The 16,008-nt window shown below is 26.4% G+C and overlaps 2 protein-coding genes across 5 annotated transcripts; both read left to right on the top strand.

The window, feature by feature from the left end:
• Positions 1-4,576, top strand: LOC132939092 (charged multivesicular body protein 1b). The gene is made up of 5 exons (XM_061006114.1): positions 1-317; positions 923-1,044; positions 2,349-2,471; positions 3,891-4,111; positions 4,213-4,576. The coding sequence occupies exons 1-5, from the start codon at positions 302-304 to the stop codon at positions 4,328-4,330; spliced, it is 600 nt and encodes a 199-aa protein (XP_060862097.1). The 5' UTR covers positions 1-301; the 3' UTR covers positions 4,331-4,576.
• A 138-nt stretch (positions 4,577-4,714) lies between these two features.
• On the top strand, positions 4,715-15,909 carry LOC132939091 (H(+)/Cl(-) exchange transporter 7-like). 4 transcript variants are annotated; one of them, XM_061006112.1, is made up of 16 exons: positions 4,715-5,729; positions 7,612-7,810; positions 8,775-8,884; positions 9,004-9,147; positions 9,585-9,762; positions 9,844-9,975; positions 10,065-10,224; positions 10,451-10,589; positions 10,735-10,828; positions 10,907-11,052; positions 11,154-11,324; positions 12,168-12,380; positions 12,473-12,634; positions 13,524-13,607; positions 15,102-15,182; positions 15,266-15,909. In XM_061006112.1, exons 1-16 carry the CDS (start codon positions 5,631-5,633, stop codon positions 15,368-15,370), a joined length of 2,217 nt encoding a protein of 738 aa, XP_060862095.1. In that variant the 5' UTR covers positions 4,715-5,630; the 3' UTR covers positions 15,371-15,909. The 4 variants fall into 4 exon arrangements, 3 of the variants coding, with proteins under 3 accessions (XP_060862095.1, XP_060862094.1, XP_060862096.1); XM_061006111.1 differs by having other exon boundaries at positions 10,907-11,076; XR_009663948.1 differs by lacking the exons at positions 15,102-15,182; positions 15,266-15,909 and having other exon boundaries at positions 10,907-11,076; positions 12,450-12,634.
• The last annotated feature ends 99 nt before the right edge of the window (positions 15,910-16,008 follow it).

Here is a 16,008-nt window from a genome sequence, read left to right as displayed (position 1 = left end):
TGGATGAAATGAATCATAATTTATAAAAAACAATCACAAAAATACAGATTAAATCCGGTGACTCGACTCAACTATATGATAATTTGGGATGATGTCATATAGTTATCAAACGTTATCAGGATGAATTCATTTTTGTAATTTTGCGTCTATTGTCTATACTCCTTTCATAATATTATTCTTTATTAATCTTTTATAGTTATTACTTATTAGTTTTCACTATTCTACAAGTGTCAAATATTTTCTTTTTATTCTGCTCAACTTAATATTGTTACTAATAATTTGTTCTTTTGGCGTTTGAAAAATGGCAGCTATGGAAAGTATCCTTTTATGAAGACATTTTAGTATGTAATTTATATTATAACTAGGTGGCCCGTCCTAAAGAGTCATTGGCGTTGAGTACCGATCTCTGATGTCTAGTCGTTATAATTATAATATATGAAATGACTGTTTGTGTCCAACGTTTACGGTAAATCAAAACGTGATAAGCTAGGCGCTTTGGCGGTCCCGTTTCGAAATGCTGGAATTTTTGAAAGTCAAGTTTGAGCATCTAGCTATCCATTATGGTCATTGTAAATGAATACCTGAATGGACTGGATATACCTCAGCGTCGGTCCATGCTTTTCGGTATGTACAAAACCGTGATTGAGTGTCTAGTTATCAGTCTTACGGTTTATTGGAGTACCATCGTTTATATGTAAAAAAATGTAAGTCGATAGCCATATTCAATTATCTTTTAGGTGTAAGTCTAATTGCGTGCCACTAAGCCTCCGGTGTCTGTCTGTGCTTTTTTTGTTAGAAATCCTAAAACTCGATGGGTTGGTAGCTTGCCTATCCGGTATAATATTAAGATTTCTCTTGTCTTAGGGTTTGATCAATTAAAGTTTATTTTATAAAGTATGATTTTCTTTATTAAGTTGTGTAGATCATTTATTTAACTTGAAGTTTGCAGTCAAAGAATTAGAAAGAAACTCCAAGAAATGCGAAAAAGAAGAAAAGGCCGAAAAATTAAAAACAAAGAAAGCTATACAAAAGGGTAATATGGAGGTAAATAATTTATATTTAATATACCTCCCTATAGTATATATTTTTAAATCGCTTATAGTAATATTATGATGTACCTAACTAGCCGAAATAAAAAACAATTAACCGATTATTAGGTTATCATTTAATACCTAAGGTTAAATAAAGTGTATAAATATAAATTATATATTGGATTGGCAATCTTGTAGCTTGATACGGGGACATTGATATGTTTGAAATATATTTTTTTGAAGTTAGAAATAACTTATTAACCTGCTGCTCACTCCAAATAGAATGCTCTGCCTATAAGAACATAGGAATCTAGGTAATGAAAATTTTTAAAATTTAAAATTCATAAAATAGGTATTTTAAATAAGGAACAGACATTTTAAATTTTGTTTAATCAATGGATAACACTTTTCTATTCAAATGAGCAATGGTATTTAGTATTTACTATTTTTAGTAAGCGGGGAATATCCCTGCTTCTATAATTATTCATTTTATTCCAGACAGATATGTTTTAATTTATATTTTTTACATTTTTGATTTCTGGTGGTCCAATGGTATCCAATTCACATTGCTATTTTTGCCTCGTCAGATGCATTTCCACTCACATTTTTGCAATTAATGTCTAAATAATTGTGATTAACCAAAATCAAAATTAGACCAAATTTATTAATTATTAAATGTCAAATAATAATAAGTACTTAAATACATTTTATGAATAAAAATTGATTGTCATCTACATAAAAATATGCTAAAAAAAAATTCAAAATATGCAATAAAAAACTTACATAATATTACTAAACAATAAACATATTTGTATCAAATTGATATTAAATATATTGATTTCTGACAAATATGGACTTCATAAAGTTCTGAGCCCTGAACTAGTTATTATTAGGTACATGCTAACACATTATTTACACTGTTTGGAGACCTCTGATTGTATTATTTTTATTAAAAAATTGTTATGATGCATTTTTAAATTTTAAAGTATTACATTTCATATATTTTTACATACTTATTCAAATAAAGTAATTTTAAATACCATTGCTATTATTAAAGTATTAACAGAGGCAAGTATATACAAATACAATATTTTATTTTATAAGAATTATTCTACTTTAATTCTTTTACATTTTTAGCAATATCAAACAAACTCTTTTAGAATACTATTTTTAGAAATTAGTACTATGATAATTTCATTCTATAAATTTCAAAATTTAATAAAAAAAACAATTGAAAGTTAAGTCTACATTTATTCAAATCAATATATTTTAAGTTTAAAATTTAAATAAATGATAATGTATACTAATAATTTTTAGGTTGCTCGCATACATGCTGAAAATGCTATAAGACAAAAAAGTCAATCACTGAATTATTTACGTATGAGCGCTAGAGTTGATGCAGTTGCTTCAAGAGTTCAAGGAGCTCTTACCACTAGAAAGGTAAGTTTAAAATATATGTACTTATAAGTTATAAAACATATGACATATCTCTTAAATACACTCCAAGGTTTATTTAGGTACCCTTTTTGTTATTGTGATTTGTTAAAATTAAATATTGTATAATATGTTGTATCAAGCTCTTAATATAGAATAAGAAATACAATTATTATACAAAGGATATTTTTGAAAATATTTATCTTTTTTGGTTATAAAAACCATATGAAAATCAAATCAATGGATTATATAAAATTATTTGTTTTTGAACATGATAGTGTTAAGCTTATATTTAGAGTGATTACTGTTAAACCAATTATACTACTATTGTACAACTTATTTATAATATAAAAATGCTTAAAATAAAAAATACAATTTTACAATTATACAAGACATGGTCCTAGTGTCCGCATTCTTTCCCCAAACCTTACATGTGGGCACAACCTTTGGGTACCCCGAACGCCATCTGACCCAAACAAATGGCGCTAGGGTATAATTGTAAAATTGTGTTTTTTTATTTTTAAACATTTTTATATTATGAATAAGCTGCATAGTAGTAGTTTAATTGGGTTAATTGCATTCACTCTAAATATCTTAACACTATTATGTATAAAAACAAATATTTTATTTTTAGAAATATTTTGCATATTCCAATGATTTCATTTGTGTATGGTGTTTATAACCAAAAAAGGTCAATGTCTCATTCAATGTTATTAATCTTAGTATATTATTTTGTTTCATTTATTGATGTCTTTAACTCATGTGGTACTTTGAAGTGTTTTAAAATATAATATGCTATGGCCTATAATCATATTTAATACAATTTATTTGGCCAATAAAGATAAAATAGTTAGCATCTCAGTTTATAATGACTAATAATATACAACGTCATGATGAGTATCATAAATACTAATTCTAGAACTATAACAGTTTTAATATATTGAATTATAATTATGTTTGAACAACATAATCTTACCAATATGTATTTGTTAATTGTTGATTTATAAATAAGAATCAAATAAATTGTTTAATCAAGCCTACATATTAAGTAGTTATTGTTTCTATCACAATAAAAAAAAATTAATATTTGGCCACATTGACGCAACTAGGAGGGCTGAGTCCCCCCAAAATATCCCTATAGGTTATTTCAAATAAATAGTTTTGTTTAGTAAGTTGTAGCCCCCAGAATTTTAACACTAGTTGCGCCTATGACATTGCCTGACTTAGAAAATCATTTAAACAAGACAATAGTATAGTAGTGAAATTAAATTGAGATGTAAAAGAATAAACTTACTAAAAACCAATGGCCATAGATGCCGGACTATAGACCAAAAAAAAAAAAAAATTAAAAATATTCATACAAAAATAAAATATTATACTTCAAATTTTGAATTTATTGACCTTAATCAATATTTAAATATTCAGGTGACTCAAAGTATGGGGGGTGTTGTAAAAGCAATGGATGCAGCAATGAAGTCTATGAATCTTGAAAAAATTTCTTCATTGATGGACAAATTTGAAAATCAATTTGAAGATTTAGACGTACAAAGTTCTTACATGGATAATACTATGTCTCAAAGTACTACTACTGCTGTGCCTCAAGGGGATGTTGAAAATTTGTTGCAGCAAGTTGCTGATGAAGCTGGGTAAATTTTTATTTATCTCAAACATCACTATATATATATATATATGTGTGTGTGTGTGTGCACTTGTATAAATATTTTACATCACATTGATTTCTTTTTAGATTGGAACTAAAATTAGAACTTCCTACCAATCCTCAAAGTATCAGTTCTTTATCTTCTACTACAACAGAACAAGACGAGCTTACACAACGTTTAGCTCGTCTCAGACAAGCTGAATAAAAGAACAAACTCACAGGCAAACAGCTATAATTTTGACTTAAATTATAATTTTGATTTATAGTTCAACACTTTTTTGGTCAAACCGTTATAGAACTCATCAAAAGTTCTCATATTATTTTTATCCATTAAAAAAATGTCCATAATATATTGTTTGAGAATAACCAACATCCTAAATATGCAAGAGAAAAGTTTTTTTTTCATTTGGATACATACTGTCATCTTATTATTATAGTATTATAATTTTTATTTGCATTATTTATTTTTAGATATATTATACATAACGTGGATTATGTGTATTTATATAGTTTACATTATACATAATTATATTTTTATTCAATAAGTATCAAGACAAAGTTATATTTTAATAAATTGATTAAAAAGTATTAATATTATTCAATATAATTTTTCATTTACTTTGATAATAAAAAAAAATTAAGTTGGCACTTCATTTTAACCTTGTAATATTGAATTTATTAGGTACTATTAAATAAACAATAAAGATTAACAAATCAAAATTTATGATAAATACGAGAATATTTTATGGAACCACAGTTAAGAGCTATATTTTGGTTACAAATTAATATAAATATTATAGTATGTAGTTAATTGTATAAAAAATTATTTGTACATCATCTTTTATTCTATAAAAGAAAATTATAATATCTGTTTCAAAAGCTTCATAATGATAATAAACTCATTTTTTTACATTTATTATTTATTAAGTTAGTGGATTATTGTATTTATTTTGCTTATTTAATATTGATAAATGTAGTATCAAAAGAAATACTTATAATACACTACTTATTTTTAAGTTTTATTAATGAATGCAATTGAAATAGCTTTAAAACTACCATTTTTGTTTCCATTGTTTCCGAAGTAAAATTAATTTTTTTTCTGTCTTTAAAAGAATTAAATTTATTTAAACTACTTAATTATTCAAAAATATTTTATCACTAGGAGAAGCTATAACAAGGAGTCATATTAAACAGACTACAGAGTGTCTTACAGTATTAAGTGTTGTTCAAGTGGTGGATAATAAAAAACTTTGTTACCACTATTACTTAGTCCCTCCCCCCACAATCAACTATTTTAACACCCTGTACAATTGTTGTTTACTAGTCTATATATATTTATTATTATATTATTTAATGTAGGTATTTCTCAAGTGCAATTGAATATTCGTGTACCTACCTAATTTACTTCATATTAGTTATTTTAACATTCATTAACTACTTACCTATACTAATGAATTAGTGTTAATACGTCGTTATAGAATAAATGGTTACATACATAATATATAATGTATCAGTCAATGGATTTTAAAGGGTATGATTTATCTAAAGAAAGTGAAGAAATTGTACCCATTGGATCCTTAAATCATCTATCAACAAAATATGAGGTACCTATCTACTAATTTTATTTTGAAAAAATATTTTAACGTATGTCCCTATATAATAATAAACATAATATTTTCCTATAATTTATAAATTATTAAAATAATAATGACATATTCTATATTCTTATTTTATATAGCTGATGAAACTTAATATACTGTATGTTAATTAATTGGAAAATTAGTAGGTAAATATTAGTTTAAGATGTAGTGTGAATATTTAAATTTTAAGATGCTATTTTTTTAATATAATATATAATATAGTAGCTGATGCCAACATCTGTGCACTTTGAAGCCTGTTATAAAATACTAACAATATTATATAATTCAAAATTTTTGTTCGATTTGTCATGTAATACCGGTGTAGCTAGTGATAATCAATACTTCCCATGACAAATCCTCGTGGATTTACACCATCTTAAACTCCATTAAAGATTTTTAACACAGCCGTCGACCATATAAAATACAAGTCTAAAATTTTAAATTATATACCTATCATTGAATAAGTCCTTATTGTAATATGTGTTAAATTTGAATTCAATCATAAATCATTAAATATGAAAAATAATTCCAAGTAAAGACTACTATATTTCCTATTTTATGATACGTTTATATCGCTATAAAATTAATCAATGTTATAATTATTAGTAGATACAGTAGATTGAATACATTTTTGCGAGAATATTGGATTTGATAATTTCATTTTGAGCATAAAATTGATATACTTTAATCTTGTAGAGCTACACACAAAAAATATTAATTAATTGCAACATAATTACTTAAATCATTATCCTTTCTTTAATTATCTATTTTGTCCAAATTTGAACTAAAAATATCTATAAAAAAAAAAAGCAGGTAAGTGGATATCGCTGTGCTATACAGTAGGTTACAAGTGGGTCACTGCATAATGGATTGTATTAAATTAGAATTCAATGATATCATATCATTGTATACGAAAAACGATTCTGAGCGGAGACGGTTAGTCAGTCTGAATATTTTGTATTGTTATTATATTTTATTATAGCCTGTAAGTTGAATTAATATTATAAATTACAACAAAACAACTGAAAATAAACAATGTATTAAAAATTTAAAAAAAAATCCTGATTATGTATCATTAATAATTCTAAATAGAAGAAAAATTAAAAACAATCAAATATCAAATGTCTATACATAGTTCAAATACTGGGTTTCCATAATTTTTCCTGATTATTTTGTAAAATATTAGGAATTTAAGTTGACCTCTCAAAAGTACCAAATATCTGGAACTAATTTCCTATAGAAACCAAACTCAAAGTTGAAATTTGGATCATTTTTTGACAACATTTTGCATATATATTTAACATTACTATTTACCTTATGCTAAAAAAAATACAGATTGTAAAATCAATAGGTATCAAATCCACTCAGAATATAAAAAAGTATTACCTAATAAATCTATCAACTTAATTAATAAGATGCAATATTTTTAATTTACAAGACATTATAATAGTCCCAGCCCCAGTTATTACCTACCTATTACTATTGTTTATTAGCAAAAAAGTACCTATAAGAACATAATATACCTAATTGTCCTAATTTAATACAGATATATAATTTCATAACAGAAAAAAATTTTGTCGAAGAATTTTTAGGATTTTAAATACCTACCTGCTATAAAAAAGTAACCAATTATTATAAAATGTATCCCATACCATGGTAATTAAATTTTATTTTAGTTCAAAATACTATGGGGGTGCTTATCAGTCAGTACCCGGCACCCCTATAAAGAGAATTTCTAAACAATTTAATATAATGCAATAACCACATATATAGGTATATCTTCATACTAGACGGTGCCTATTACCTACCTAATAGTGATATATTTTTAATTTTTGATTTTATATAGAGCTTAGATTATGAAGTCATCGAAAATGAATTGTACCGTGAAGAAGAACAAAAAAAAGGTTATAGATATGTCGTACAAAAAGATTTTTCTAGGTGGATGACATTTTTTTGGATTGGGGTATCAATTTCCTTTATTGGAATAATAATTTTTATTTCCATTGAAATTGGGACTACTTTTAAGTTCAACATGATCAAAAAATGTATCCTTTTAAATAAGTTAAATTTGTTAATAGTAACTATGAACATTAGCCTAGATAGAACAATACCTATACTTATATACCTATGATGATGTACTTTAAAAATGTTGAATGCAGTCTATTATTTTAATTAAATAACAAATGATAAAATTATTATTAATGAATCATGTAAGCACATACATACTAGATAATAATACATACCTAATAGATTTTGGAAATCTATTATGTTAAAAACATTTGTACCTATAACTTTTTTAAATAGATTGATTATAATGTCGAGCTGTCGAGGGTTAAGCCCACTAGTTGTATGAAGACAATTTTGAACACATTTGACGATTTGGGCCATGATTTCACAAAGATATAACATTAATGTACACTACAATTGAGCACCTATAGAAAATCCATCTTTACCTGTTTGCCCATTTGCTATTTGTCTTGATTCCCATAAGGGGTAATTTAGTGGATATAATGTTTGTTTTTAATACTTTAAACTGTTTTGTCATATGTGATATGTCCAAAAAATGTATAGTAAAAGTTAGAAATTGTAATCATAATTCATATTTATTACTTTATTTCCCTTATACCTAATTAGGCACCTACCTAATTTTATCTATTGTGTTGGCTTTTTCTTTTTTTGTATTATTTACCAATAATATATTTTTTTTATGCATACTGCATTGTACATTAGTATGACCATTTTATGCTATACTTACTGGTTTTATTCACTTATGGTAAAAAAACATTTCACTCCACAATATTCTTGGAGAAATGTAACTGGTAAGGGCTACAAATAACTTATATAACCTAACCTACTAATTAGTAATTTTTGTAAATCCCAACTAGATTGGTGGTTTTTTAACAATATTATCAATACAATTTTAAATTAGGTACCTATACTATTATGTACCTACTTACAAATTCACAATAAAAAATAAGGGACAACATTTCTTTAATATAAACTACTTAGACTTTGATGGCTGTACAGAAGCGGATTGTATGGTTAAACCATATTTGGTGGCCCTTTTACTGAACTTAATTCCTTCATTAGTTGGGTCATGTCTTATAGTTTATGTTGAGGTGAGTATATTGTTTAAATTACATTATATCACACTATACTATTTAATATAATACACTAGGTACCTATTGCACTGTAATAATAATTATAATGTTTAATATATTTTGCAATGATGTATTAGCCTATGGCTAAAGGTTCCGGTATCCCAGCTGTGAAATGTTTTTTAAATGGAATCAAAGTACCAAGATTGATTAGACTGAAAACATTGGTTGTCAAAGTGATTGGTGTTACATGTGTGGCACTTGGTGGTATGTGGGGTGGTAAAGTAAGTTTAATAGTCATTTCATATAAAGCATATTATTTTAATATTATATTTCATCAAATAAAATGAGCGTGTATTATAGACGTTATAAATGTAACAAATATTGTTATTATAATTATTAGACTTAGGAGTAACATGATGAATTCATATAGGGGAGATATAAGTATATAACCTATTATGGTTATTATAATATAACCTATTTATGTGTTTCTGGTACATATACAGCATATATATTCTACAAATGTTACTAAAAAAAAATGTACGGGATGAGGGGCTAAACAAAATTCCTTGGGGGCTATAGCCCCCCTAGGGCCTATACCCTCTCTATTCTGCCTATATCATTAGGTATTTAATGTGAATAGGCGTATAGTTATATAATATATAAATATATTTATAGATAATATTATGTTCTTTTATAAGTATGAATTAATTTCTTTTAGGAAGGTCCTATGATTCACGCAGGATCTATAGTGGCCGCTGGAGTTTCACAAGGAAAAAGTACAACATTCAATAAAGATTTGGGTGCATTGAATTTTTTCAGAGAAGATCATGAAAAAAGAGATTTTGTATCTGGAGGTGCTGCAGCAGGAATAGCTGCCGCTTTTGGTGCTCCAGTTGGTATGTAATTTTGCAAAATATTCTTGTGTTGCAATATTAATATTAATTTTGTCAAAACTATACATACACATTTGACTATAGGTGGCCTGCTATTCAGTTTAGAAGAGGGTGCTAGTTTCTGGAATCAAGCCCTTACATGGCGAACATTTTTTGGATCTATGGTTTCAATGTTCACATTACACTCTGTTTTAAGTGCTTATCATGGACATCCAGGTCAAGTCATCGATATAACTGTTCTCCTTCTATAATAATATTTAGAAAATTTGTATGATTTGTAAAATAAATAATATTTTTTACTGTAGGTGACCTTACATATAAAGGTTTGTTAAATTTTGGAAAATTTGATGATCTATCATATCATATACTCGACATTCCAGTTTTTGTACTGATGGGTATAATTGGTGGCTTGACAGGAGCACTGTTTTGCCATTTAAATCTCAAATTAGTTATATTCAGAAAAAGGTAAATTTTTTCTTTTCGATTACAATTGTGAATAGAAGATTTTTTTAAAGCAAGTTGTAGGTACAATTTATTGATACAGACAATAATGGTTTTATGGTTACAGTCTATAGATTATAAAACACATAGCAATATACTAAGTGATTTAGTTTATTTTATTCTCCTTTTATTTAAAAATGTAAATGAAAAAAGTAAAAAAGTAAAAATGATAAGTTTTGATTTTTTACAGATATGTTAATAAGGACTGGAAAAAAGTTTTGGAAGTTTTAATTGTGTGCGCAACTACAGTGACTATAAGTTTTTTACTCATTCTGTTTACTAGTGATTGCAAAAAATTAGGACTTGATCCAACAGATCACCCTATTCAGGTATAAATAAACATGATAATAAAGTACAAGAGAGTGATATATATTCTACAAAAATCATAATTTTAATGTTTATATGATTAGAATAATTAAATGTAACGGCTAAATGTACCTAGTATGTTCTATTTTTTTTTTTATATCATATCAGTTTGGATGCAATGATGGTGAATTTAATGCTATGGCTGCTTTATGGTTTCAGCTCTTAGAGGGAACAGTGCGATCACTGTTTCATGATACTCCTGGTATTATTGTTTATATATATTATTTGGTACTATGTATAATTCTCCACATTAATTATGGTTTTTATATTTTTTTTCTAGATGTTTTTAATACAACTACGGTAGTTTATTTTTGTTTATGTGCTTATTTCATAACATTATGGACATATGGAGTACATTTTAGTGGCGGTGTATTAATACCTGGACTATGTACTGGAGCAGCATGGGGACGTCTTGTTGGACGAGCGGTATTTCATTTTTTTCCAAATACAGTATGATATTAATATGTTATAACTTATACTTATTATAGTACTATATATTCTATGTAAAATTATTACTTTAATTTCAGAATATAGGTATTTATTCGTTGATTGGTGCTGCATCACAATTAGGTGGAATCACAAGAATGACAATTAGTTTGACAATTATATTAGTAGAAGCTACTGGAAGTATAACATTTGGCTTACCACTTATGATTTGTTTGATGACAGCTAAGTGGGTTGGGGATTTTTTTTCTGAAGTAAGTGAATTAATAAAACTATTTTCAATTTTCAATAGGTAGGTACCTACTGTTGTTAGCCATGTCAGACTTTTGACTATGTTGTATATTTCTATATACTGATGTTGTATAATATCCCTTATGTGCTGTCCACAGTGATATTTTTGTTATACAGTCCTCTTAATATCAGTAGCATAACTATATTATTGGAGCCCTAAAGTCAAATATAAAATGGGGCCCTACCCAAAAATGTATGGTCCTAAACAATCTAAGGGGCAAGATACACTACTTCCTCCCTCTCAACAGCAATCAAAATCCTTTCCATAATTACTAATTTCATAGAAATTTTACTATTAAGTTAGGTAATATTTAAATAGATTTATAAATTAAAATAGGAAATAAGGAATAAATAATTTAATGTATAGGTAATTATATGTATTAAACATTTTAAAAATAGAAAATATAATAAAAATTATTTAAAAAAAAATTGCATACATACTATTTAATAATGTAAATAATGTATTAATGTAATATATTATGTATTTATAATATCATCATAGGTAATAAATTAAATGTTAGCTACTTGTAAGTTGTAAGATATAGTTTTTAGCTGGGTGTTGGCTTAGTAAGTAGGAACTAGGAAGTTTCATTTTAAAAGTAGATAATATAATTTAACTTAATTATTTTAAACACATAAACTAATACACTCGCGAGTTTGTGTAGTTAGGACAAAATGGGAGCGGGAAGTTCTTACTTCACAAACATAATAATTAAATAAAACTGAAATTATAACTATATATTATTCTAATCTAGATGGATTTTGTTTTAATGTAATAGTTTTAAATATTAGTTTATTTTATATAGAGCATATATGACACACAGATTGAGTTAAGCGGTATGCCATTATTAGCTTGGGATCCACCTCCATTATCTTCTAACATCTATGCCAACAATTTAATGACACATCCAGTTATTACATTTAAAACTAAAGAAACAGTCGGAAACATTGTAAAAATATTAAAAACATATTCACATAATGGTTTTCCAGTAATTGAATACGTACAGAATTATGAATTAGTAAGTTAACAATTGGTTATTTTATTAATTTTTGTTATTTTTGTTATTTTTTTAAATATTGTAATTCAGAATACATTATTGTATTTACTTAGGATGAAGGCAAAACTAAATGTTATCTACGTGGTTTAATATTACGATCACAACTAATTGTACTTTTGGAAAACAAAGTATTTCATGGACCCCTGACTAATTATTGGGACTCTGTTACAATGGAAACTTTTAGAGAAGACTATCCTAGGTACTCAAGTATTGAAGTAAGTTTTGAAATACTTTGAATGTTATTGTGTTCAAAAAATAAAATTGCAAGTTAGCTGCCAATAATTATATATTTATTATGATTTATGACTTTATGAGTATTAATTTTTATTCAAAGCAATGTAGTTGTTAAGTTATTTTCTTTCATTTTCTATATTATTATATAGACATAATATAGGTATTATGTATTTTAAAACAATCCAGATAGATTGTACTAGGTAATATTTTTGATATGACCATGAATGTCATACTCTTCTGTTGTGATCCCTATATATAGGTATAGAGTAAAGTTGTTCATGCGTACAGCACTGTAGTATCTGTAGTCCTATATTTACTGCCACAAAGCGCAGTTGATCGATCGTACTCAAGTTTAGTTTTATATTACATTTTTATAAAAATTAATTGTAATGAAAATAATTATAAATGTGTATGTTTTGTTATGTCTACTTATGTAATTTGTAATATAAAACAATTATTATAATTTTGGTTATGATGACATGAGATATTTTGTAAAAAAAAAAGGTATTCGAAAAAAATTTAGTAAGGAGGTCCGCGATTTCTAAAGATCTTTCATCAGGGCCCAAGGGTCCGTGATCTACAAAAGGTTAAGAACCGCTGATATAAGTAATAAGTATAATAACAAATTTCAAATAATACAAAGTTATGTTATCACAATAATATTATGTATTATTACAAGTTACTTGCTGTTGTTTTCTTTTTTGTATACTTCTGTGCGCATTTCTTTATTATATACATTTTATTTTGTTTATTATTCTGTTAAATTCGATTTCAATTTTCAGTATATTATTTGTTATGACAAATTGGGCGGCTTCTATCCTTTTTATTAAAATTAATAAATTGTTATTATTATTATTATTATTATTATAGGATATTGAACTACTGCAGAATGATCTTAAACTAACAATTGATTTATCGCGATTCATGAATCCTTCGCCATATATCGTCCAACATGTGAGTATAAAATTTTTCCATAATATTTTTTTTTATATACTTTGTAGTTTATAGGCTATATTAATATTATATTACTAGCTGATAACGTGCACTTCGTTGCCGGTAAAAAAAAATTGTGATTGTTCAACTCCTTTTGGGTGCAACTTAGCCTCCCTGGTAGGCAATCTGAATACGTCAATGTGCAACAGCATATCAAGTAGGCAATTATGCGAAAATTTGATTTGCTGCATTATGCTTGCACCTGATCTGCCCGATTAACCAATCCAAACCAAATAATAAATAATTATTTCTCCCCTAACCAATGTCAACCATTTATAAACAAAAATTTCCACAGTAAATCTGCAAAATATGTAGTTTGTTGTTGCAGATTAAAATAATAATATAATAGTGTATTGGTTGCTATTGTTTATTCGGGCTTGTTAGTTGATTTTTATTATTATTTTTTGTCAATATACCTACATATCTTATATATTAAAATAAGTGTACATTTTGAATAAATTTTATAACTCAAGATCCACCAAACCGATTTTGATAAAATGTTCAGGACATATTAAGATTGATATGTAGACTGTTTCTGTGAAGTTTGTACGCTGTGGGATAAGTGGTTTTAAGAGAGTTATGGCCTCTTAAGTGCACACCTGGCGACATGGCTAAAAACAACGTCTATACAATTATTTTTATCTATATATATAACCCATAGCAACCATTAAAAAAGAAAAATTTCTATCGTAAATCTCAAAACATACACGGGGGTGATCACTTCCCTTATTAAATTAGCCTATGACACTCACAAAGGATGTGGCTTTGTATTAGTGAAAGAATTTTCGAAATCGGTTCAGTAGTTTCGGTGTTTAGCCCGAATTCCCGAACATACAAACAAACGCTATCATTTTATATATTAGTATAGATAAAAATGAATGTTTGAGTGTAGATTAGACCTCTGGAAAGAAGATAGGCTAATTTAAAAAGTGTCAATTTTGTTTTTTTTTTATTCATCGGATCTAAAATCTAAAACGGTTGCGTTAGGCTTTTGTATTAATTGGTTATATTAATCCTCTGTAGGAGGAATTAAGTAAAAATGACAAACTTGGGACAATTTTGATACTTTAGAGTTAAATCATACACTTACGTACAAACAGCTCGGGGTCCGCGATCTACCGCTGGTAGATTGCCTACCTGATAATATACTGTTGCGAATCAGAATTTTTATTCCGGGCGACAGAAAAGCTAGGATAAATTTTGAAAACCATACACCATATAATATTAAATAACGAATTGAACAAAGTTTGAGTCATATAGAGAAGGTACATTTAACGGGCAACGAAGTGCACGGGATCAGCTAGCTAGTATAATATATATTTGAATTATACAAAACTTTTATTTTGATATTGTCCCACGTCCTAACTTATATTAAGCTTTTATACTTTATACTTAAATATTTTTTATCAAATAAATAACACTTGAATGTAATTTTTATACTTTTTTTATACATAGACAATGTCATTGCCACGCATTTTTAAATTATTCAGAGCTATGGGACTTCGGCATATAGTTGTTGTAAATGATTCAAATGAAGTAATTATGTCCTCTTTACCTATTAATTATTGTTATTAAAATATAATCAATAGCTGGATAGTGTATTATCATTTAAATTATAGGTTGCTGGGATTGTCACACGGAAAGATTTAGCTCGATATAAAGTAATTAGACACATGGGTAAAATCAGTGTAACCGAACTAAAGTTTTCAAGCAAAATGGATTAGGCAAATAATTTCTGTATAGTAATTGTCAATAATTTTATTTCTTTTTAAAATCTTACCTTAAAATATTTACTTATTATGTTATAGATGATATATTTACATTAATTTATATTAACCTATTGTGCCTATATATTTATTTTGTCACTCTGATTTAATTTAGATCATTAAAAATATAATATTAAGAAATAACATTTTTAAATGTGGACGTAATAACCTAGGATATTATACAGTATTATCAATCATTATTTGCCTTCAAAATTAAATTTTTCAATAAAATATTATTTTTGTAATATTACTGCGCTGTGAAATTAAATTTGACAGCAATCATTTAAATATTATATAGGTATTTATGATAAACCGTAATATTGTAGAAATACAATTTGTTAATATAGCAATACACTAATAATTATACACCTATATTAAAATATAAAATTTTAATTGGCATATTTTATACTTCAAATGTTTTTGTTGTATCTTGCATGTTTATAATTTACTATTTATTTTAATCCGACTTAATTCCCAAGATCTTGTGAAGTGATTAATTGATTTATTTGTTAATTTAATTAATACTTAAGTGTTGTTAAATAAATTAAATGAAAATCCTATTATTATTATATAGATTTAAGATAAATGAAAATATG

The sequence above is a fragment of the Metopolophium dirhodum genome, chromosome 2 (assembly GCF_019925205.1).
Source record: "Metopolophium dirhodum isolate CAU chromosome 2, ASM1992520v1, whole genome shotgun sequence".
In the NCBI taxonomy this organism is placed as follows: domain Eukaryota; kingdom Metazoa; phylum Arthropoda; class Insecta; order Hemiptera; family Aphididae; genus Metopolophium; species Metopolophium dirhodum.
The sequence above is the reverse complement of the archived record's forward strand: the minus strand, read 5'-3'. Positions and strand labels throughout refer to the sequence as shown.